Source organism: Vicugna pacos, chromosome 21 (assembly GCF_048564905.1).
Source record: "Vicugna pacos chromosome 21, VicPac4, whole genome shotgun sequence".
Classification (NCBI taxonomy): domain Eukaryota; kingdom Metazoa; phylum Chordata; class Mammalia; order Artiodactyla; family Camelidae; genus Vicugna; species Vicugna pacos.
Genome location: NC_133007.1, coordinates 21,771,580 through 21,793,654, shown reverse-complemented (window position 1 = coordinate 21,793,654; position 22,075 = coordinate 21,771,580). Strand labels below are relative to the sequence as shown.

The window sequence follows — 22,075 nt, the reverse complement described above, 5'->3', positions numbered from 1 at the left end:
TATGCAAACGATAACAGGAAATGAAAGGGCGCTCAACATCACTAATCGTCAAGGAAATGCAAGTCAAAACCACAGCGAGACATCATCTCACACCTTTTAGGATGGCTATTACTAAAAACATCAAAAGATAAGCTTTGGTGAGAATGTGGAGAAAGGAGAACCCTTGTACACTGTTGGAATGTAAATTGGTGCAGCTACTGTGGAAAACAGTATGGAGTTTCCTGAAAAAAAAAAAAAACTACTGTATGATCCAGCAATTCTACTTCTGAGTGTCTATCAAAAGGATATGAAATTCATGGATGAACCTGGATTATATCACTTAGCATAGTGAAATAATCCAGACATAGAAGAACAAATACTACGTAATCCTATTTACATGAGGAATCTAAAATAATTAAACTTGTAGAAGCAGAGAGTAGAATGGTGGTTACCAGGGGATAGAAGGAGCTGGAACAGGGAAGGTAGAATAGGGAAGGTGCAGGTCAAAGGATAGAAAGTTTCAGAGTTTCAGTTACACAAGAGGAGCAAGTCCCAGAGATTTACTGCCTAGCATAGTGCCTATAGTTAACAATATTTCATTTTCTACTTAAAAATTTAAGAGGGTAGACTTTTTTTTTCTTTTTTCTTTTTTTAATCGAAGTGTAGTTGATTTATAATGTTTTAGTTTCTGGTGTACAGCAAAGTCGTTCAGTTATACACATTTCAATATAGATTATTACAAGCTATTGAATATAGTTCCTGTGCTATACAGTAGGACCTAGCTGTTTACTATTTTGTATATAGTAGGTAGTATCTGATAATCCCGTGCTATCCAAAGCCATGTAGACTCAAGTTTTATCCTGAATACATTGAGAAGTCTTGCTGGATTTTAAGCAGAGTAGTGAAGGATCTGACTTATATTAAAAACATTACTTTGGCTGTGTCATGTAGAATGGGTTGGAGGGAGCCAAGAGCAAAAGTTGGGGAGAGTTGCTTGGAGTTGATTGTAGTATTTCATGTTGAGATGATAATGGTTGTATATAGAATGGTGGTTGAAGATTTGGAGAAGAGTAGATACGTCCACTATTTGGAGGTAGAGTCCAAAGGGCCTGGTGATAGAAAAGTTGAAGCCAAGGATAACTCAGGTTCCTGATTTCAGTAAGCGGGCTGATGTACTTCTATCCTCCTTTTTCGGTCTAGAAGACCAAAACTCCAAGAGGTTAGGTAACATGTCCCAGGAGGTATATCTGGTAAATGATGTATCAGGATTTGAGCATGGGCCCGTTCAACTCCAGAGGCAACACATGTAACCACCAGACTGTACTCTCTCCCAGTGAGTCAAAATCCTTCTGCTTTCTAAAAGGAGAGAAGTGGTTGTCTTCTGAACTATAATCTTCTGCCAACCATGACTCCATTTGCTCAGTTACCAAAGGAAAATTCACCATCCATGCATGTTACCTGACGTACTGTCTGGCCTGGAGCAGATTAGAAAATGCTCTTTGCATCATATGCTGGAAATGATGTTATTCCTTGGATGGTTGACCAAGGTAAGCAGGTTCAAGTCTGAAGGACTGGAAGTGATAATCCTAGCTATTCAAATTCTGTTGCCAGGCAGAAACTAAGCTCTGTTCTCTCATAGGATCAGGAGAAGAAGTGTCATTCCTGAATTCTTTTGAGGTCTTTCAGCAACTTTTATGACATGGTGAAGGGTGGTTTACATGGAGTAAATGGGCTTCCTATAACGGGAAAGAGAAAAATAAAGTAGGTCAGTAGGGACCAGAACCTCTTGTGGCTACAGAGGAGGTATGGAGAGTGCTAATAGGCAGATAGGGATATTGATAGGATAAGGCAGGATTTAAATTAAAAAACAAGTAGGTTAAACACTCAGTTTTGTGTAATGATCCTAATACAAGAGAGCTTCTTGGATATGTTTTGGGGATGTCCTGAGACTTTCTGTATCCTTATGGTATTTGTGCATCTGTAAAAGGGCTTCTTTACTTTTATTATGTTTGCAAAGTCATAGGTCTGAGGAGAGAGTTAAGAATCTAAGAATAGGGGGCAATCATGGGCTTACCTCTTTGTGTTGATGAACTTTAGAGTAAATTGTGGGGGAATCACTGTTTTTCAAAGGTGTTCGGATTTCTGTTCCCTGCAAAACATAATCATACTGCTCTGGCTCACACAGACAGTGAGAATACGTACATATGCAGAGATATATTCTGGGGAAAGGCAGTGTGACAAAGGAGAAATTATGTCAAAATTCTTCAGGAGGAAGGCTAGGGAGTGTTTAGCAAGAGTAACTGGAAACCAAGCACCACCAGCTCTCAAACCTGTGAAGGATTAGTCACCTTTCCTGAGCCCCAGACAGAAGTACAACACCCCAGCAAACTAGGGGGTGGGCTTGAGAACCAGAGCGAGATGGAAGGGTGGCCTTGTTGGCAGGTGACGTGAAGGAAAGAAAGCACTCTTGCCCTGCATCCTACCCTACTCTGCCTCCTCCAAGTTTCAAGAACTAACTTGCACACCAGATGGTTATTGTGTTATATCTTTTGTCTCAGATCTTTACTAACTGTAACAGCAGGTATCACCGGCTCTGTTTTGCCCCTGTGATTCTAATTGCCTGGTCATCACATCATTGGAGTCTACTCAAACTTGGGGAACTGGTAGAATAGAAACATTTGGTCTTAATAATGGCCCTGTGTGGAATACAAAGTCCAGCCATAAAAGAAGTCCCCATGTTCATAGTTTTTACTTGAAAGTTTCAGAGGATTTGATAATAACCTAAATACTCCTTAATTTATTGAAAATGTCACAATGCTTTGCTAAAGAAAAAGTTAACAGATTTGCTGGAGATGAGTTTCTTGGTTTGTTGAGAATGATTCACCTTGTTTCCAAGAGGAAACTGAGAAAACAGTTGAAATATCTGAAAAAGTGAGAGCACCTCTTTTTGTTTGCTATCTTCAAGAAGCCTACTTTGCAAATACCCATGAGGGGCTTTTTGAGGGGAGATCTGCTCATGGAATCCAAGATTTCTAGCTAAACCATTGCTTCCATCAGTTGAAGAATGCTAGGCTCTCTTGGCTTATTTTTCAGAAGACACGGAAAACTGGCCTCCCAGGATGTGTGGTGTTATTTAGAAATCTATCACTTGTAGGTGTTTTATTTTTGGGTTGATGGGGAGTTACTGATGCATGGCAAGGAGTTCCTGATGCCTGACCAAGGCCATCCTGTTACGTGCTAGAGGGGAGGGGATGTTTGTGGGCTGCTTGTGCCTTTAGTGTCCGCTACTATTGAGGGATTGCAAATTTTTGTTTCTCTTTCCCTCTGAAAAGACTCTTCTGAGCACCCCTATTTCCCCTACTTCCAGGATGAGACACCCCCTACTACAGAATTACCTCCTTTGGGAACTCTCAAACTTAATTAAGCTCTGATTCATCCAGCAAATATTTACTGAGCATCGTGCTAAGACACAGGGGAAGAAAGAGGAAGACATAATTTTCACTTCCAGGCAGCTTGTAATTAAGCTGAAGGGACAAGGCTTACTGATGCATTAAGCAGTTAGATGAGGCCCTGTAAAGCAGGGTATAAGTAAGCATTCCGCTGGTGTGAGAGCAGTGGGGGCTAGAAAGTTCCTGCACATAACTCTGCAGCTCCTGTTGCTGCCTTAGCCTCCTCTCAATGGTGTATGTCATTTGAACCAGTCAGATGATTGTGGTGACAAGTTCTTGAATAATGGCTATAAAAATAATGACCATGATGGAGTATAAAGTTGAAAGTACTCACCCTGTTTGCAGGGGTGACCTGGGCATACACAGTGTTCCCTGAAGAGAAAGAAGCATACTCTAAGTTCCTCCTGGTCTCTGCTATATTAACACAGGAAGGCACAGTCAGTGGCTGAATGAAGGACTCTGGTCTGTTCTCCCAGGGCCTTGCCTACATCAGGTCACTTTCTGGCTCCAGGGAGGCAGTTGTTCAAAGCATTGCCCTTCCTTAGGGTTCATTCATTTTTGACAGTCTTTAGAGTTCTAGGTTGAACCAGAACCTGCTCAGCCATGTAATCTATTTCTGACCTCACCTCTTGGGGGTGACATGGTCTTGAGGTACCCCAGCTTCAGAGTCTCCCTCTAGATTCACAGGAAGGGAAGCTTCTGGGACCAAACAGTGGTGTCTACACACTTGCTAGAGAACCTCACTGGCGGGGATAATGGAGCCAGGCTGTTTCACATGTATAATACTGTTAAACTTCTCAGAGCTCCTTGGAGTGGGTTTGATTATATTAGAAATAAGGAACTGGAGGTTCAGAAGGTTTTACTGACGTGGACCAAATGCACATAGAAGTGATGGCACAGGAATTTAAATGCATGCCTTCTGATTCCAAACCTCATGCCATGTCCTCTGTACATGAAGTCATGTATCTCTCACCCATGAGATGAGACTCAAAGCCAATCTAAGTCCAGAGCCCGTGTTCCTATCTCTGTATCATACTCTCTCCTTTGACTTTGTCTACTCAATGTCCAAGCCCTGGCTGAACAGAGTGATGGGGTCATGCGGTTTCTCTTTGGGACTCTGATGCTCTGCTCCTGTCGTACACTGCACCTGCTATTGACGATGGGCAGGCCATGAGCCCTGTCACTGATACTTAGTCTCTCCACCAGCAGGGCGGGGAATGACCCTAAGCCCACTCCAAGAAATTGCATGAGTGACTTGTTTGCATTCTTGTAAGGGACCTTGTAGGTCCCACAAGGGACAAACGTGCACAGTTTCAGGTCATCTCCCTTTGCGCCATCTCGTCCATCTGAGTAATGACATTCCGACTCCCTTCTCTCTCATTATCCAGCCCTCTGACTGGCCCCCTTCCTCTTCCATTTGGCTCTTCCCATCTGTTTTAGGACTGGGAGTTTAGAGTCTGGAAACTCACCAGGACTCTGTGTTTGCCGAGTAGACAAATGGAAGAAACCTGAAAAATAAAATCAGTGAAACTGAAATTTGTGACGGTAGTGAGAGAGGCATTCCACCCCCTACTCCCACGGGTCTCTCTCTAGAGCGTGTGGTGGAAGGGAACCCGAAAGGGAAGAGCAGGCAGGACCTGAGGCTGGGTCCTGCATTTTCCAGTAGGACACCTTCCTTAGGAGACTAGCACATGAGTATTCACAACCTGAGTGTTGTCCCAGTGAACTAGTTGGGCCAGTCCCTCCTCCCTTTATCTGTCTCCCACAGGAGAGAGTCTGAGTTTCTGGAACCTTGGAGGAGAGACAAGTAGGAAGAAAGGAAACCTGTTAATCTTCCCTTCCGAACAAGCAGCCACACAAAGATGACTATGACGACTATACATATCAAAGAAAGCACAATTATAATCCATCTGATATCCATGTGTTCACTTTCTTCATTAATAACATCTGAAAAGAAAAAAAGAAAGAAATTGCACTTGAGACACATTGAGTGAGGCCCAGAATGTTTTTTTAGAACCTGTACCATGCCAAGTCTTCGAGGCCACGTTTAGGTGCCAGGTGGGTTCATCGATACCCAGAGACACGCGGGGTCTGGGCAGGCTTTCTGGAAGTGGGAGTCCCATATGGCAGACAGGGCAGGGTGCAGCCTGGTAGAGCTGGGGCAGGAAGCAATCCTGCCTTTCCAAGGACTTTGCTCTTGGGCTTTGAGTGGGCTGGAGAAAGGGTTGATGGAGGGGGAGGGGAGTAGGAGAGACTTGTAGGGAGAAGTGAGAAGCACAGAGCTCTGGAATGCATCTGTCCTCTCCCAGCATCTCTTGGCTGCCTCCCACTGGGCCACTGTTTTGGGAATCCTGTAGGGCATGAGGGACACGCTGTACCCGACGGCTGCTCAAGGCTCGCAGAGAGACCTGTTCAGACTATTACCTTTGCAGAGACTCTGCAAAGGGACAGAGAAGGATGAACTGCTGACAGGATTCTCAGCTATGCAAGTGTAGGTCTCTTCACTGCCATTTTTGGGGTCCCAGGAGACAGTGAGGTTTGCTTCCCTCAGAAGTGTTTTTCCTGAGATCTGCCACCTGAATATGACGTCATTTGGATTCTCCACAGAGCAAGTCAGGTGGATCTCACAGGTCACATTGCTAGGCCTTTCAATGTGAGTGACAACTTGTAAGTTCCTCAGTCGTCCTGTATGCAGGAAAAAAAAGCCTGGATTAAGGACAGATGGCTTGGCTCAGCCCTCTGTGAAAAATATCCCTCACCTCAACGTTCTGCATTCCACCTGATACTGCTATATACTCTGTAAAGATCTCTGCTTGTTCTTCCTAATCGATGGGAATGAGGTCTGGGGTGACCAGATGATGATGACCATCAGTATGTGACAGAGTAGCCAGTGGGAAAAGTGGGAAGGCAAAGACTGGGGTTGCCACCGACTAGTTGAGTGATTTGGGGCTGATCACTTTAGTTTTCTGAGCTCCAGTTTATCCCTGGGGTCCTTTCTAGCCCTTGTTCACTGTCCTTTGTGTAAAGGTAATTTACAGACTAAGCTAAAGGCCAGTCTTCCCTTAGCCAGGTCAGAAACCAGAAGACCAGGCACAAGAGCCCTGTTTCCTTCATCGTCAGACTTCCCTATCTGGAGTGGAAAATAGAAGCTTACCTTCCTTGGGGAACCATATTTCCCCAAAATCTGTGACAATATTGGTTCTCCTTGCATCTGATGCTGGCTCAAATGATGACAAGGAGACCTTGATGCAGAATGCCAGCAAGTCAGAAAGGGAAATGTTGAGAACTAAAGAATTAGGGAAGGAAGACTTAAAGAAACTGAGAGAGCAAGCAAACAATTGTGGGGAACAAAGAAATGCACTATATTTGGGCATTTGAGAATACATATGATGGAGAAATTTCTGAGAGCAGAGACCTAGTAAGATGACAGTAGCTGTGAATCAATGGGGACATGGAAGCAGTACAGAAAAGCCCACTGACCTAGACTTGGCCTGTGGGCTGAAATAAAGATGACCAAGTGAAGAGCAGAATGACTCCAACTGTCTGATTAGAAGAGACTGAGCAATGCTTTAAGCTTAGCAAACTGAGTAGAGGTGGCGAAACGTACCTTGCTAGAACAGAAGTTTCATGTAGCGGCAAGAGTGTTGGATATGAAGTTAGGAAGATCTAGGTTAGAATCATGGCTTTGTCATTTACTGGCTACATGACCATGGACAAATTTTAATCTCTTCATGCCTCACTCTCCTCATCTGTAAAACTGAGCAATAATACCTACTTCTTGGGTAATTATGAGAATTGAGTGAGAGAGTGCCTAGCATAGCAATGGCAAATTTGGCATGAATATTACATCTCCTTTAACCAATGTCCATTGCTGACCTCACAAATCTATCTTGATACATTTCTCCACTTGATGTATATATAGCTAGTTACTTGACATTTCCACCAGGATTTAATGTTTTTCTCCAATTCAACATGTTCAAAAGGACTCCTGTTTTTTCTCCCCCAAAACTTCTCAGTCTGCAGCTTTCCCTGTCTTAGCTGAGGACAACTGCATCCATCCAGTCGCCCAAGCCAAAAGCCCCAGAGTCCTCTCTGACTCATCTTTTCATCTCATTGTCCCACATGAGGAAGTCTTGGTGGCTTTACCTTCAAAATATATCCAGAATCCAACCACTTCTCACTATCTCCACTGCTACCACTCTGGTTCAAGCCAGCATTATCTCTTGCTTGGATTGTTGTAATGTCTTCCTAATGGGTCCAGTGGCTTCCACCCTTGTCCCTTGCAGTCTAATCTCAACAGAGCAGCCAAAGAGATCCTTTAAACAAGTAAGTCAAACCATATTAATTCTCTACAAAACCCTCTGATAGTTCTCTGTTCACTAAGAGTAGAGGCTGAGATCCCTGTGATGGCTCTCAGAGCCTTATACGATGAGGCCCCCTACTTCCTGAATGACCTCACTTCCTGTTACTCTCCCCCTCACTCTGCTTCTTGATGTTTGACATCCCTGGTGTTCCTTGAGCCTGCCAGACGCAGGGGAGTGCCTGTGCCATATGGCTGTGCATCCAGATATCTGCCTGGCTCACTCACCTACAACAGGTCTTGGCTCAAATGTCATCTTCTCAATGAGGCCCTGTTATGATCACTCCATTTAAAATTGACTCTGCTCTCTGGCACTCCTGATGCACCTTAAGCTGTTCTAATCTCTTTTCTCCATATTACTTTTGGCTTACTTACATACTGTGTCATTTGTTTATATATTGTGTATTGTTTACTATCTCCCCTGTATTCCCTACCTAGAATGTCAGCTCCATGAGGGCAGAGATCTTTGTCTGTTCTGCTCACTGATGTATTTCAAGTGCCTAAAACAGTGTCTCACCATTGCCCATGGTTAACAAATATTGTTGACTCAATGAATAAGATTAACATGGCTCTAACATATTTCTTAACATTGAGCCCTAGGCATTTACTCCCAATTAAGTGATATTGGCCTGTAAGATAAAATCTTTGCTATCCCTAGCCTGGAACGTACAGAATAACTGGTCAATGTTTTTAAAAAAAGAACTATATAGTTTATATCTTAACATTCCTTTGCACTATTGTAAAACATGTTGGTGTAGCTTACACATCTGTTTGTGTATGAGCCTTTGAAGGAGAGTTACTCCAAAAGGCTTTGAGAAATTTTTGGCATTGAGCCTCAGGAGTGTGACTGTTGCAGAAGTAGTGCTTGGTCCTTTAATAGTGGCAGAAGAAAATTGTCTCAACAAGTGTGATGGAGTCTGGTATGAGGTCTAGGAGTCACAAGATTTAGGTTCTAATCTCAGCTCTGTCACTAACTGCCATGCAATGCCACTGAATTGTTCTACTGCTGGACCTCAGTCTGTCTCCAAATGCCATGTTCTTGAGCACTAGACTGCAGTACACACTTGCAGTCACATTGAATTGAAACATGTAATGTTTTTCAGTCCATACATAATTAAACCCCAAGTTTGACTTACTGAAGATCCTCAGATCATAAGTGGACAACACTGAAGAGGTCACTGTGGTTATCTGGGCCTTGTAAGATCCTGCGTCTGCCATTGTCAGATTGCTGAGCTGCAAGGAGTGGGAATCAGTGACACTCAATCGATTTTTCCGTTGTGGATCAGTCACGTATTTTAGTGGACTTTGTTCTTCATTTAACTGTATGAAGGTGATAGACATTCCATTGTGAAGCCAGGTGATGGATGTTACATTCTCTTTTGCAGAAAAATTCAGGGGAAAAGTGACCGACTCCCCCAGAGCCCGGTTTACAATCAATGGGCTTGAGCTGGTTTGTGAAACTGTGTTCCCTGTGAACACAGAAAGGAGACTGCTATAACTTTCCCCACACTCCCCCTGCTCCCCGCACCCTTTCTCCTTACTTTGTCAAGTCTGTTGGAGCTCTCTGGTACAGAAGCTCAGAGATGTGATGAAGAGGGAAAGGATTAGGAGAAATGTTGAAATGGACAATCAAGGAGGCTCCATTCTCAACAAAATATCTGGCATTTTTGGTTAATGAGTAGTTGGTCCAGATGATCCTGGCCAGTCTACCCTCCCACACTGGCTGGTCACTCCTGGGTCATGGCCACACTATCTGGCCCCAGCCTCTGAGTTATCTGGGCATGAGATGGAGAGGGAAGACCGCATCAACTCCCTGCTGCAGATTCCAAATTCCACAAGTCTCTGTTGATGAAATATAATTAAAGCCCGACATTTACTAAATACTTACTGTGTTCAACATAGTAGACTTGTGAGACAGAGAATGAAAAATAAATATTTATAGTTCTTCTTATACATTGTTTCATTTGATGCCAACAACAATTCAGTGAGGTAGGATGAATATTATTATTGCCATTTATAGACAAGGAACTGAGGCACCGAGAGGTTAATTTTCCCAGGGTTACACAGTTAAAGAATAACAGAGTCAGGATTCAGACCCAACCACTTTGACTGTAAATATTTTTTGCTCTTTTCATGACACCAGAAGATATCTCTTCTGCTCTCAGAAAGATTATAGTCTAGCAGTTGAGGAGATAAAAACTGATAAGTATAAAAGCGATGCCTGTAACTTCAAAGTAGCATACAATGGCCATACTCTCATGAGCTTATCTCAGAACCATTCACGTTTGAGCGAAAAAAGGTAAAATGGCTATAATCATTCTTAAAGAAGATGCTTCCTTAGCATCATTTGCCAAATTCCTAGCATTTATCAAACCATTTTGTAGTCCTCTGTTTACTTTTCTGTCAGCACTGTGCCTGAGATGAAGTAGGATCTGGAGTGTTTGAGTGAATCAATGAATAACCATTGCCACAACCTCAGCCTTCTCAAGATCTCTTAGTTCTCAGGAGAGGATCTAAGTAGGGGAGGAAATGTCTCTTGAAAGTGTGATGCTCGGCTCCCGGGTAAGCTCACACTTCTCTCTGTCTTGAAATGTCATGTGCATGCCCATCACATGAACACCACAATCATCAAGTCCCCCTCTGTACTACATCTTTCCCATCAGCACTTTAAGAGGCTGTTATTTGTCATCTTGACCCTTCTTCCCTTTTGGAATCACATGGGTGAGTATCACAAACAAATATCTTTTTTTTTTGTCTGCAAAATTTTGTCATTTATTCTTTGGTTCAGTGATAGGCATCCTGTAAATTAGAGGTTGGTTAACATTTCCTATTAATTAGAGACAGAGATTAAATAGTATTTTAGCCTTTTAGTTATGTGGTATCCATCATAGCTACTCAAACTCTGCCTTTGTATCACAAAACCAACCATAGACAATAGGTAGACAAAATGGGTGTGGCTGTTCCTCAACAAGCAAAATCTTGAGCAAGAAAAAAAATCCAGATACAAATAGAACAAAATGGTATGCTTCCATTTACTTAAAGTTAAAAAAAGGCAAAACAAATCAATTCTTTTAGAAGTTGGGATAGACTACCGTTGAGAAGGAGGGAGGGATAGCAATTAGGAGAGAGCATAAAGCGGATATTCTGGGCTGCTGTTGACGTGCTATTTCTTAACCCGTGTTTGGATACACAGATTTATTTATTCTTTATATGATAATTTATCAAGCTGACACTTGGGATTTGTACAGTTTTCTCTTTGTATGCTCTATTTCAGTAAAAGAGGTTAAAAGTAACAACAGAAAACAAAATAGTTACAGTGATGTATAAGGACTGAGATGATCTGGTCATTTTTCTCTCTTTGACCTAATTTCCTATAACTTTCCCTCTCTTTCACTTTGTTCTCACTATGCTGGCCTGGCTATTCCTTGAACAGGCCAAGGTTGTACACTCACTTGTAATTCCCTCTTCCGGAATGCCCTTCCCCAGGTATCCACATGGCTCTCTCTTTCATCTCCATAAGGCCTTTAATGCAGACATTAAACATGCAGATTGTTTTCCTCTATTTTCCATAATCTCAAGGGTAGAGATTATGCTTATTATCTCTTTAATCCTAGCACTTAGAAAACTGGACAGTAGCATGTAAATCAGTGAAGTTGGAACACTCCCTCATACCATACACAAAAATAAACTCAAAATGGCTTAAAGACTTAAACAAAAGACAGGACACTATAAACTTCTTAGAAGAAAACACAGGCAAAACATTATCTGACATAAATCTCAGCATTGTTGTCCCAGGGCAGGCTACCCAGGCAATAGAAATAAGAGCAAAAATAAACAAATGGAACCTAATTAAACTTATAAACTTTTGCACAGCAAAGGAAAGCATAAGCAAAACAAAAAGACAACCTACACAATGGGAGAAAATATTTGCAAATGATTTAATTTCTAGAATATAAAAACAGCTCATACAACTTAGCAACAACAACAAAACAACCCAATCCAAAAATGGGCAGAAGACCTAAAGAAGCAATTCTCCAGTGAAAACACACAAATGGCCAATAGGCACATGAAAAAATTATCAATAAACTAATTATCAGAGAAGTGCAAATCAAATCTAGTGAGGTATCACCTCACATCAGTCAGATTGGCCATCATTAAAAAGTCCACAAATGATAAATGCTGGAGAGAGTGTGCAGGAGAGGGAACCCTCCTACATTGTTGGTGGGAATTTAGTTTGGTGCAGTCATTATGGAAAACAGTATGGAGATTCCTCACAAAACTAAAAATAGACTTACCATATGATCCACCATTCCCACTCCTGGGCATACATCCTGAGGGAACTCAAATTTGAAAAGATACATGTACCCTGATGCTCATAGCAGCACTATATACAATAGCCAAGACATGGAAATAACCTAAATGTCCATTGACAGATGACTGGATAAAGAAGCTGTGGTATATTTACATAATGGAATACTACTCAGCCATAAAAAGGAATTAAATAATGCCATTTGCAGTAACATGGATAGATCTGGACATGGTCATTCTAAGTGAAGTAAGCCAGAAAGAGCACTTATATGTGGAATCTAAAAAAAAAAATGAACTTATTTGCAAAACAGAAACGGACTCATAGACATAGAAAACAAACTTATGGTTACCAGGGCAGGAAGGGAGTGAGAAAGGATAAATTGGGAGTTTGAGACTTGCAGATACTAACTAATATATATAAAATGGATAAACAGCAAGTTTATACTGTATAGCACAGAGAATCATATTCAATATCTTGTAATAACTTAATGAATGTGAAAAAGAATATGAAAATGAATAAATGTGTGCTCATGTATGACTGAAGCATTATGCTGTACACAAGAAATTGACACAATATTGTAAACTGACTATACTTCAATAAAAATATATATACAAAAAACTTTAAAAAAGAATGAATGATAAAATTTTTTTTAATTAAAAAAAAGTAGATAATGCTGTTCATGGGAAGGAGAGTCATTGGATTACAATCTCTCAGCAGAAGAGTTTGCAAGTTTTTGATTCAAAACCTCAGAATCACTTGGCTGGCCCACATGTATTGGCTGTGTGTGCATTTCCTACCACTGTTATTTCTTGGGCATCAGGCTACCTATATCTGCTTCTTGCAGACACATTCAGAGAATTAGTTCTTATTTCTCCATCCCTCCAACCTCAATATGACTAAAGTCTCATGTGTGTGGTCCATGGAGCAGCATTGGAGTTACCTGGAAGCTTGTTATAAATGCAGAATCTTAGCCAGAATCAGCATTATAATAAGACTCCCTAATAGTTTGTATGCATATTAACATTTGACAAGTTCCCACCTAGAAAGAATAAAATGCAGAAACAAATGAGATTCATTTTCTCCAGGGCATAATGATGTCTGATTTCATTTATACCTATTAGGATTATTTCTTAACATGGTTTATCTTTTCAGCTAAATTTTCTAAAAGAGCAAGTTATTGTCTGACCCACTTGAAAGAATGTAGGCTGGCATGAGTTGTCTTCCTTCCTGTTTGTTTTCAAGATTGATTTTATTTGGGTCATACTCTTGTCACAGTGGTTTTCTTTCCCTTCCTTAATGACTTCAAACTCTTCCCTGCATCACAGCCTTGGCACATGTGATTCCCACTGCTTCAAATGCTTTTTTATTAAATTGAAGTATAGTTAAGTTACAATGCTGTATTGGTTTCTGGTGTATAGCAAACTGATTCAGTTATACATACATGGATTCTTTTTCATTATAGGTTATTACAAGTTATCGAATACAATTCCGTGTGCTATACAGTAGGATCTTGTTGTTTATCTATTCTGTATATAGTAGTTTGTATCTGCTAATCCCAAACTTCCAATTTATCTCTCCCCCTTTTTCCCCTTTGGTAACCATAAGCTTGTTTTCTATGTCTGTGAGTCTTTCTGTTTTGTAAATAAGTTCATTTATGTCATTTAAAAAGTTTCCACCACATAAGTGATACTGTATGGCTCAATAACAGAAAAATAAACAACTCATCAAAAAATGGGCAGAAGATCTAAACAGACATTTCTCTGTAGAAGACATACAGATGGGCAATAGGCACGTGAAAAAATGCTCGATATTGCTAATTACCAGAGAAATGCAAATCAAAATTACAATGAGGTATCACCTCACACCAGTCAGAATGGCCATCACTAAAAAGCCCACAGATGATAAATGCTGGAGAGGCTGTGGAGAAATGGGAACCTTCCTAACGCTGTTGGTGGGAAAGTTATTTGATGCAGCCACTATGGAGAACAGTATGGAGGTTCCTTAAAAACTAAAAATAGACTTACCATATGATTTAGCAATCCCACTCTTGAGCATATATCCAGAGAAAACTCTAATTCAAAAAGACACATGCACCCTAATATTCATAGCAGCCTATTTACAATAGCCCAGACATGGAAGCAACCTAAATGTCCATTGGCAGATGACTGGATAAAGAAGATGTGCTATATATACACAATGGAATACTACTCAACCATAAAAAGGAATGAAATAATGCCATTTGCAGCAACATGGATGGGCCTAAAGATTATCATACTAAGTGAAGGAAGTCAGGCAGAGAAAAACAAGTATCATATGATATCACTTATATGTGGAATTGAATACTTCTTCATTAAACGACTCCTTGTTTGAATTTTCACACTCTTTAAATATCAGATGGATGCTACCTTTCCAGAAAATCCTTTTCACATCACCTCATCAAAAGCAGATCCCCTGGTTTTTCTCTCGTATGGTAGGTACCCTGTTGTTTTCTTCCTAGCATCACAGTTTGTAATTACACACACATTTATGTGAGTATGTAACTGTGTCTAAATTAAGTAGCATAGTGGAACAGCACCAACTCTGTAGCCAGGCTCCCTGATTTCTAACCCTGGCAATCACTGCTCTCCTCCCGGGCCTCAGAACACCTGCAGACACAGTCAACTACGCTTCTTTTTCTACCCCTTCCCCACTTCCTCCATAACAGTGTGACATTAAGCAAGTTACTTAAGGGTATTTCCTCTTGCTTGAAGGGAGGAGAGGAACACTGTATATTTCATAGGGCCCTTATGAGAAGTATCGATGGAGATGGGGAGAAGCAGGGGAATTTTAACCGGAAGACATTCTGAATATTTAATTTTAGAGATGGGCTCAGTTTTGCAAGGAGGCAAACATGTGGGTCTCTGCTCCAAGGCCACCTCTCTGGCCATTGAATGTATGAATTAATTCTTCCCTTTTCTGCATCTTATACATACTTTCCAAGTTTCCTTTCTCCTCCCACTTTTCTCCTTAGCTTCATCTATTATTTCTATGCTGTGACTTCAAAGCCTCCAGCCTTGGCTCTACCTCTAGTCCTAAATTTCCAGCTGTTTTCAGGAAATTTTCTCATGGATATCACGCTAACATCATAAAATTAGTAAGTCCAAAATTGAAATCACCTTCGTCTTCATGGTTGCTCTCTCCTCCCCTCAATTTTGTCACCTTCTTTAGCTACCCTGTCTGAAATTTCACTGCCCCCAATATTTTATACCCTCTTTCCCTGCTTGATTTATTTCCTTCGTATCAGTTATCACTATCCACTATACTGTTTCATTTATTTATCTTGTTTATAGTTTGTCTCCCCTGCTAAAAATGTTGACTCCACGAGGGCAGGAATTTTTGCCTGCTTTGTTCATGGTGTATTCCCAGAAACTAGAACAGTGCCAAGTATCCAGGAGGTGCTAAATGGATATTGATTGGATGACAATAAATTCTCTTTACCCCTTATTCCCAATGCCAGGTCATCTAGTTAATTCTTCATCTGTGGTGATTCTTTCGTCTGTCCTTCTTTCTCTTGTACCACTACCATGTTTAACTGTCACTCTTTCTCAAGTGCGGGAGCTCTTGAGTGTTTCTCAAGACGATTACAAGAGCTTGCCACCTACTGGCTAATGAAATTTGAGCGAGCTATTTAAAAAGAGAATGCCCATAGTATAGACTCACAGAACTGTCATAAAGCTTATGTATATAATGCAAGTACAGCATTTGACCCAGTGTCTGGGACAGTATAATGAATATTATACTTGTTTTTATCCACTACCCTGGGCTAGTTCTGGGTTCAATGAACATTAACTATTTTTATCTGCTATCCCGAGCTAGTTCTGGGCGAGATTTCCTGTCTTGTCTCCTGCCCCATCTGTCCCTAATTTTTATACTTTGGCGCCAGTGGACCACTTGTGTTTCCCCAAACGTGGCATTATGTTTTCCATGGAATGGGCAGCAGGGGATGAGAAGCAGGCAGAATCATTTAGTTCCTTTCTGTCTGCCGTATTAAGTACTGCTGGACTAGCTAGCCCCTGATTTGCATCAAAGGAAAGGAGAGATGGAGAATGCTTTTTTCCCCATCAAAAGCAAATGTTTTTGCTTTTTGTAAGCAAAAACAGAGAGGGCTATTTCTAGTGTTTCAGTTGGGCTCAGAAATCTTGACTAAACCTAATCATAGATTTTCAGTATTTTCAGTGAAGATCATGGGGCCCAGGAGGAACACGTAACCTACATGAGCTCACACAGCAAGATAGTAGCTAAATTTGGTGAGTGGGCCTCTTCTTAATCACAGTCCCAGAAAAGCTCATTTCCCATGCCCCAGCAGATAATTGCCTTAAATGCAGACACAGTTGATATTGTTAACTCTGAACCCTCTCAGGCCATAAGCTTTCTAAGTTGAGAGGCAAAAGCAGTTTGTCAGGCACCACTGTGAGCCCCACCCGATCCCCTGGCAGAGAGAGAGACAGACAGACACCTAGGTGGTTTAGACTGAGCAAGCTGCACAAAACCAGGAGTCACTCAGTGACCACATGGGTCTGCTTCAGCATTTACCTGGGCCAAGGCAGAAGACAAGCGGGAGAGACTGGAACAGCCAGATCATGCTGTCAGCAGTGGAGACTGGAGCTGGAGCCCTCACAGCAGTCAACATCCTTGCCATTTTGTCATAAATCGAAAATGCTTCTTTTGACACTTCCCCCTTCCTCTCTAAGAGGCGTGGTAAGATCTTCCTCCTTACTAACAGTCCTAATTTTATTATTTTTGTATTTACTCTTTTCTTCTGAGCAAAGCACAAAAATCTTAAGTGTGCAATGTGAATTGGAATTTTCACTTTGTATCTATATACCTTAAAATTTTTCTTTTTGCTGTGGTAAAGCAATCTAAATTTTATATTGTGGTTAGGTAACCTGAATTTTGCTGTTTTAACCGTCAGTACATTTTCAGTGTTGTGCAACCACCCACATCATGTATTTTTAAACCATTTTCATTACCTTTGATGTTTGAATTACAAGAAATATTTATTTGGTCATTCAGATGACCAAATTTCTCATATATATTTGGTCTTTGTCCACAGTTCCTGGCTCACAGCTCTCAAAACCCTTGGACTTTCTTGAGTCATTAGAGCAATGTGAACATCTTTTGTTATACTATTGGTCCCCTGTCCTTAGTTTCAGAAATCTCTGCAGAGTTTGGGTTTTTTGAGCATTAACCACCTGTGCTCCTTGTTTGGTGCCTACAGTGAGTGCTGCACTATTCTTCACCACAACCTGGCATCAGTAGGTTGTCTTTACTGTTCCCAGGCAAGCGGACCCAAGTTTGGTTCAGTAACAAGTCCTTAACCTGTGGAACCTGATGCTACCTCTGGGCAGAGAGTGTCAGAATTGAATTGCATTATAGGCTACCCACTGGTGTTGGAGAATTCCTAATTGGTGTGGAACTGGCCCCCCACCTGCAACATTGGAATTGGATGCAGAATCTTCTGCTACCCCAAATGGTATCTCTGTAACCATTAAGCAACAGCTCCCTGTTTACCCTGTCTGTCAGTCCCTAATAACCTCTTATCTATTTTCTGTTTCTATGAGTTCTAGATACCTCATATAAGTGGACCCATACAATATTTGCTCTTTTGTGTCTGGCTTATTTCACATGGCATGACATCCTCTAGATTTATCCATGTTGTAGCATGTATCCGAATGTCATTCTATTTTTAATGGCTGAATAGTATTCCGTGATTTATATACACTATGTTCATTCAGTCATCTGCTTATGGACACTTTTGCATATGCATATCCCCCACTTTTCTAAAGTTCATTTTATGCTGCTAAGCTTTTATGAAAGACCTACATTAGTACTTATTTTTGCTAACTAAAATAAATCTAAAGAGGATTTTCACATTGATAAGAAGAGGTGAAAAGCGAAAATAGTGATCAGCGTTTGTTCTGCAGGAGCCAGAGGCAGTGTGCACCCTGAGCAGTGAGAGCGGCACTACCAGGCTCCTTCCCCAAGAACTACACTCAGTATCTCAATGTCAACCCATCATGGCTTTGAACTCTGTGAGCATCTGTGCTTCATCTTTACTTATTTTGTGAGTCTGTAAGCAAGATGTGTCCTAAGGTAATTGTTTCTTTGCTTTATGTCTTCTCTGCTTACACAAGGTTTCATAGGAACACTCTACTTTTGGGTAGTGGGGAAACCTGTACTGTGAATAATGTTGTGGTGAACACTGATGTATATGTATCTGTTTTAGTGCTTGCTTTCAATGCCTTTGGATATATCCCCAGGAGCAGAATTACTGGAACACAGAGTAATTCTATGTTTAGCTTTTTGAGGAATTGCCAAACTGTTTTCCATAGTGGCTGCACAACTTTACATTCACACCAGCAATGTGTAAGAGTTATGATTTCTCCATATCCTTGCCAACATTAGTTATTTCTGTTTCTTTTGTATCTAAATTGTTTTATTAGTTCTAATTTTAAAAATTGAAGTATAGTTGATTCACAATATCGTGTTAGTTTCTGTGTACAGCGAAGTGATTCAGTTATACATAAATATATTGTTTTTCATATTCTTTTCCACTATAGATTATCACAAGATAGCAAATATAGTTTCCTGTGCTATACAATAGGACATTGTTGTTTACTTATTTTATATATAGTAGTTTGTATCTGCTGATCTCAGATTCCTAATTTTATCCCACTCCCTTCTTTCCCCTTTGGTAACTGTAAGTTTGTTTTCTATGTCTATGAGTCTGCATCTGTTTTGTAAATAAGTTTATTTGTATCATATTTTAGATTCCACCTATAAGTGTTCCACCTATAAGTGATATCATATGATATTTTTCTTTCTCTTTCTGGCTTAACTTCACTTAGTATGTCAATCTCCAGATCTATCCATGTTGTTGCAAATGGCATTATTTCATTCTTTTTTATGACTGAGTAGTATTCGTGTGTGTGTGTGTGTGAGTGTGTATGTCACATCTTCTTTATCCATTTATCTGTTGATGGACACTTAGGTTGCTTCCATGCTTCCATGTCTTGGTTATTATAAATAGTGCTCCTATGAACATTGAGGTACATGTATCTTTTTGAATTAGAGTTTTCTCTGGATATATGCCCAGGAGCGGGACTGTTGGATCATATGGAAACTCTATTTTCAGTTTTTTGAGGAACCTCCCTACTGTTTTCCATAGTGGCTGCACTAATTTACATTCCCATCAACAGTGTAGGAGGATTCCCTTTTCTCCACACCCTCTCTAGCACTTATCATTTGTGGACTTTTTAATGATGGGCATTCTGACTGGTGTGAGGTGACACCTCATTGCAGTTTTGATTTGCATTTCTCTGATAATTAATGATTTTGAGCCTCTTTTCATGTGCCAATTGTCCATCTGTATGTCTTCTTCAGAGAAATGTCTGTTTACATCTTCTGCCCATTTTCTGAAAAAAATTTTTTTGTTATTGAATTGTATGAACTGTTTATATATTCTAGAAATTAAGCCCTTGTCAGTTGCATCATTTGCAAATATTTTCTCCCAATCTGTAGGTTGTCTTTTCACTTTGTTTGTAATTTCCTTTGCTATGCAAAAGCTTATAAGTTTGATCAGGTCCCTTTTGTTTATTTTTGCTTTTTTTCTATTGTCTTGGGAGACTGACCTAAGAACACATTAAATCTGTAGATTGCTTTGGGCATTTTAACAATATTAATTCTTCCAGTCCAGGAGTATGGAATACCTTTCCATTTAAAAAAATCATCTTTAATTTCCTTTACCAATGTTTTATAATTTTCAGCATATAAGTCTTCCAGCTCCTTGATCAGGTATATTTCTAAGTATTTTATTTTTTTGGTGCAATTTTAAAAGGGAATTTTTATTGCTTTCCCTTTCTGACATTTCATTGTTAGTGTAAAGAAATGCAATGGATTTCTCTGTGTTAATCCTGTATCCTACTACCTTGCTTTTTTTTTTTTTTTTTGTGGGTAATAGCCATTAAATGGATGTTAAGTAGTATCACATTGTGGCTCTGATTTACATTTCTTTAATGATTAGTGATGTTGATCATCTTTTCATGTGCATATTGGCCATTTGTAATTCTTCTTTGGAGAAATGTCCATTCAAGTCCTCTGCCCCTTTAAAAAAATTTTGTTTGTTTGGGTTTGCTGTTTTTGTCGTTATTGAGTTGTAGGAGCTGTTAGTAGATTCTGGACGTTAATCACTTATCAGATATATGATTTGCAATTTTTTTTTCTCTCATTTTGGGGTTGTGTTACTTGATAGTGTCTTTTGATGCACAAAATTTTTAGTTTTGATGAAGGCCAATTTATCTATCTTTTTCTTTTGTTGCCTATGCTTTTGGTGTCATACCCAAGAAACCACTACCAAATCCAGGATTATACAGATTTTCCCTTGTGTTGTTTTCTAAGAGTTTTATAGTCTTAGCTTTTATATACAGGTCTTTGATTCATCTGAGTTAATTTTTGTGTCATTTAAGGTAAGAGTCCAACTTCATTCTTTTGCATGCGGATGTCTAGTTTTCCATTTGTTGAAGAGTGTCCTTTCTCTATTGAATATCCTTGGCATCTTTGTCAAAAATCATTTGACCATATATTTGAGGGTTTATATCTGAGTTCTCTGTTTCATTCCACCAGTCTCTATGTCTATCTTATGTCCATGCCACACTGTTTTGATTACTGTAATTTTGTAGTAAGTTTTGAAATCAGGAAGTGTGGATTCTCCAACTTTGTTCTTTTTCAAGATTGTTTTGGCCATTCAGCGTCCCTTGAGATTCCTATGAATTTTAGGATGAGTTTTTTTATTTTGGCAGAAGACTGTTGGGACTTTGATAGGGATTACACTGAATCTGTAGATCACTTTGGGTAGTACTGCTGTCCTTACAATATTAAATCTTTCAATTCATGGACATGGGATGTTTTTCATTTATTTTTGTCTTTAATTTATTTCAGTAATGTTTTGTAATTTTTAGTGTTTAAGTGTTTTGCCTCCTTGCTTAGATTTATTCCCAAGTATTTTATTCTTTTTAATGCTATTGTAAAAGGAATTATTTTTGTAATTTCCTGTTTGTATTGTTCATTGTTAGTGTATAGAAATAACTGTGTTTTGTGTGTTAATTTTGTTTCCTGCAACTTTGCTTAATTTGTTTATTTGCTATAATAATTGTGTGTGTGTGTGTGTGTGGAATATTTAGGGTTTTCTATATATAAGACCATGTCATCTTCAAACAGAGATAATTTTACTTCTACCTTTCCAATCTAGATACCTTTCACTTATTTTTCTTGCCTAATTGTTCTGGCTAGGACTTCCAATACTATGTTGAATATAAATTGTGAAAGTGAGCATCCTGTCTTGATCCTGATCCTAGAGGAAAAGCTTTTTGCCCTTTATCATTAAGTATGATGCTACATTGGGTTTTCCATGTATAGGCTGAATTACAGGTATGTGATTTATAGATCCAATCAGTCATTTCAGAAGAATCCAGAAATAGAGATGGGGTTATCCAGGAAAGATCTGTGGAGGACCCTCTTGTCTGATGGCTTGGACCCTCATGAATTGCATGGGAGGCCAAGGTTTTTGAGAATTTTGTACCAGCAGAAAGGCTCTCAGCTTGAATTGAAGGGGACAGAGACAGGACTAGATGAAGGAAGGCCATCAATCCCTGGGATTCTAGAGGACAGGCTGATAGAGCTATCCAGCTGCAAATGTGTTATTCTTCAAGAAAAGGGAAAAATGATTCCAAAGGTGGTTCAGAGGTTGGTAAGACTGATACTGCCACTATAGGCCCTAAGGCACAAGCTCAAGTGTCAGGGCTGTTTTCTTCTCCGTTCCAAAGGGGTGGTGGCCACTGCCCAGGGCTGAGGGAATGGACCTGGTGGGCCTAGAAGGCAGAATCACCTAGAAGGACCCAGAATACAAGAACATGGAGCTAAAGAGGATTATTCTCAAGTCTT

General features: G+C 40.0%; 1 protein-coding gene across 2 annotated transcripts; it reads right to left on the bottom strand.

The window, feature by feature from the left end:
* Window positions 1-623: 623 nt before the first annotated feature.
* SLAMF6 (SLAM family member 6) lies at window positions 624-16,778 on the bottom strand. 2 transcript variants are annotated; one of them, XM_015249070.3, is made up of 8 exons: window positions 16,670-16,778; window positions 8,925-9,257; window positions 5,853-6,113; window positions 5,253-5,375; window positions 4,898-4,936; window positions 3,763-3,842; window positions 2,054-2,128; window positions 624-1,715 (listed from the first exon to the last, which is right to left on the bottom strand). In XM_015249070.3, exons 1-8 carry the CDS (start codon window positions 16,773-16,775, stop codon window positions 1,662-1,664), a joined length of 1,071 nt encoding a protein of 356 aa, XP_015104556.1. In that variant the 5' UTR covers window positions 16,776-16,778; the 3' UTR covers window positions 624-1,661. The 2 variants fall into 2 exon arrangements, with proteins under 2 accessions (XP_015104556.1, XP_015104558.1); XM_015249072.3 differs by having other exon boundaries at window positions 3,763-3,800.
* Between the last annotated feature and the right edge of the window lie 5,297 nt (window positions 16,779-22,075).

Excerpts from the sequence above, each read along its gene's own strand:
- SLAMF6 (XM_015249070.3), bottom strand. The coding sequence starts at position 16,775 with ATGGCAAGGATGTTGACTGCTGTGAGGGCTCCAGCTCCAGTCTCCACT. Across the intron at positions 6,114-8,924 it reads TTATGATCTGAGGATCTTCA|GACGACTGAGGAACTTACAA; the intron begins GTAAGTCAAACT and ends TCCTGCATACAG. Across the intron at positions 5,376-5,852 it reads TTTGCAGAGTCTCTGCAAAG|ATGTTATTAATGAAGAAAGT; the intron begins GTAATAGTCTGA and ends TTTTCTTTTCAG.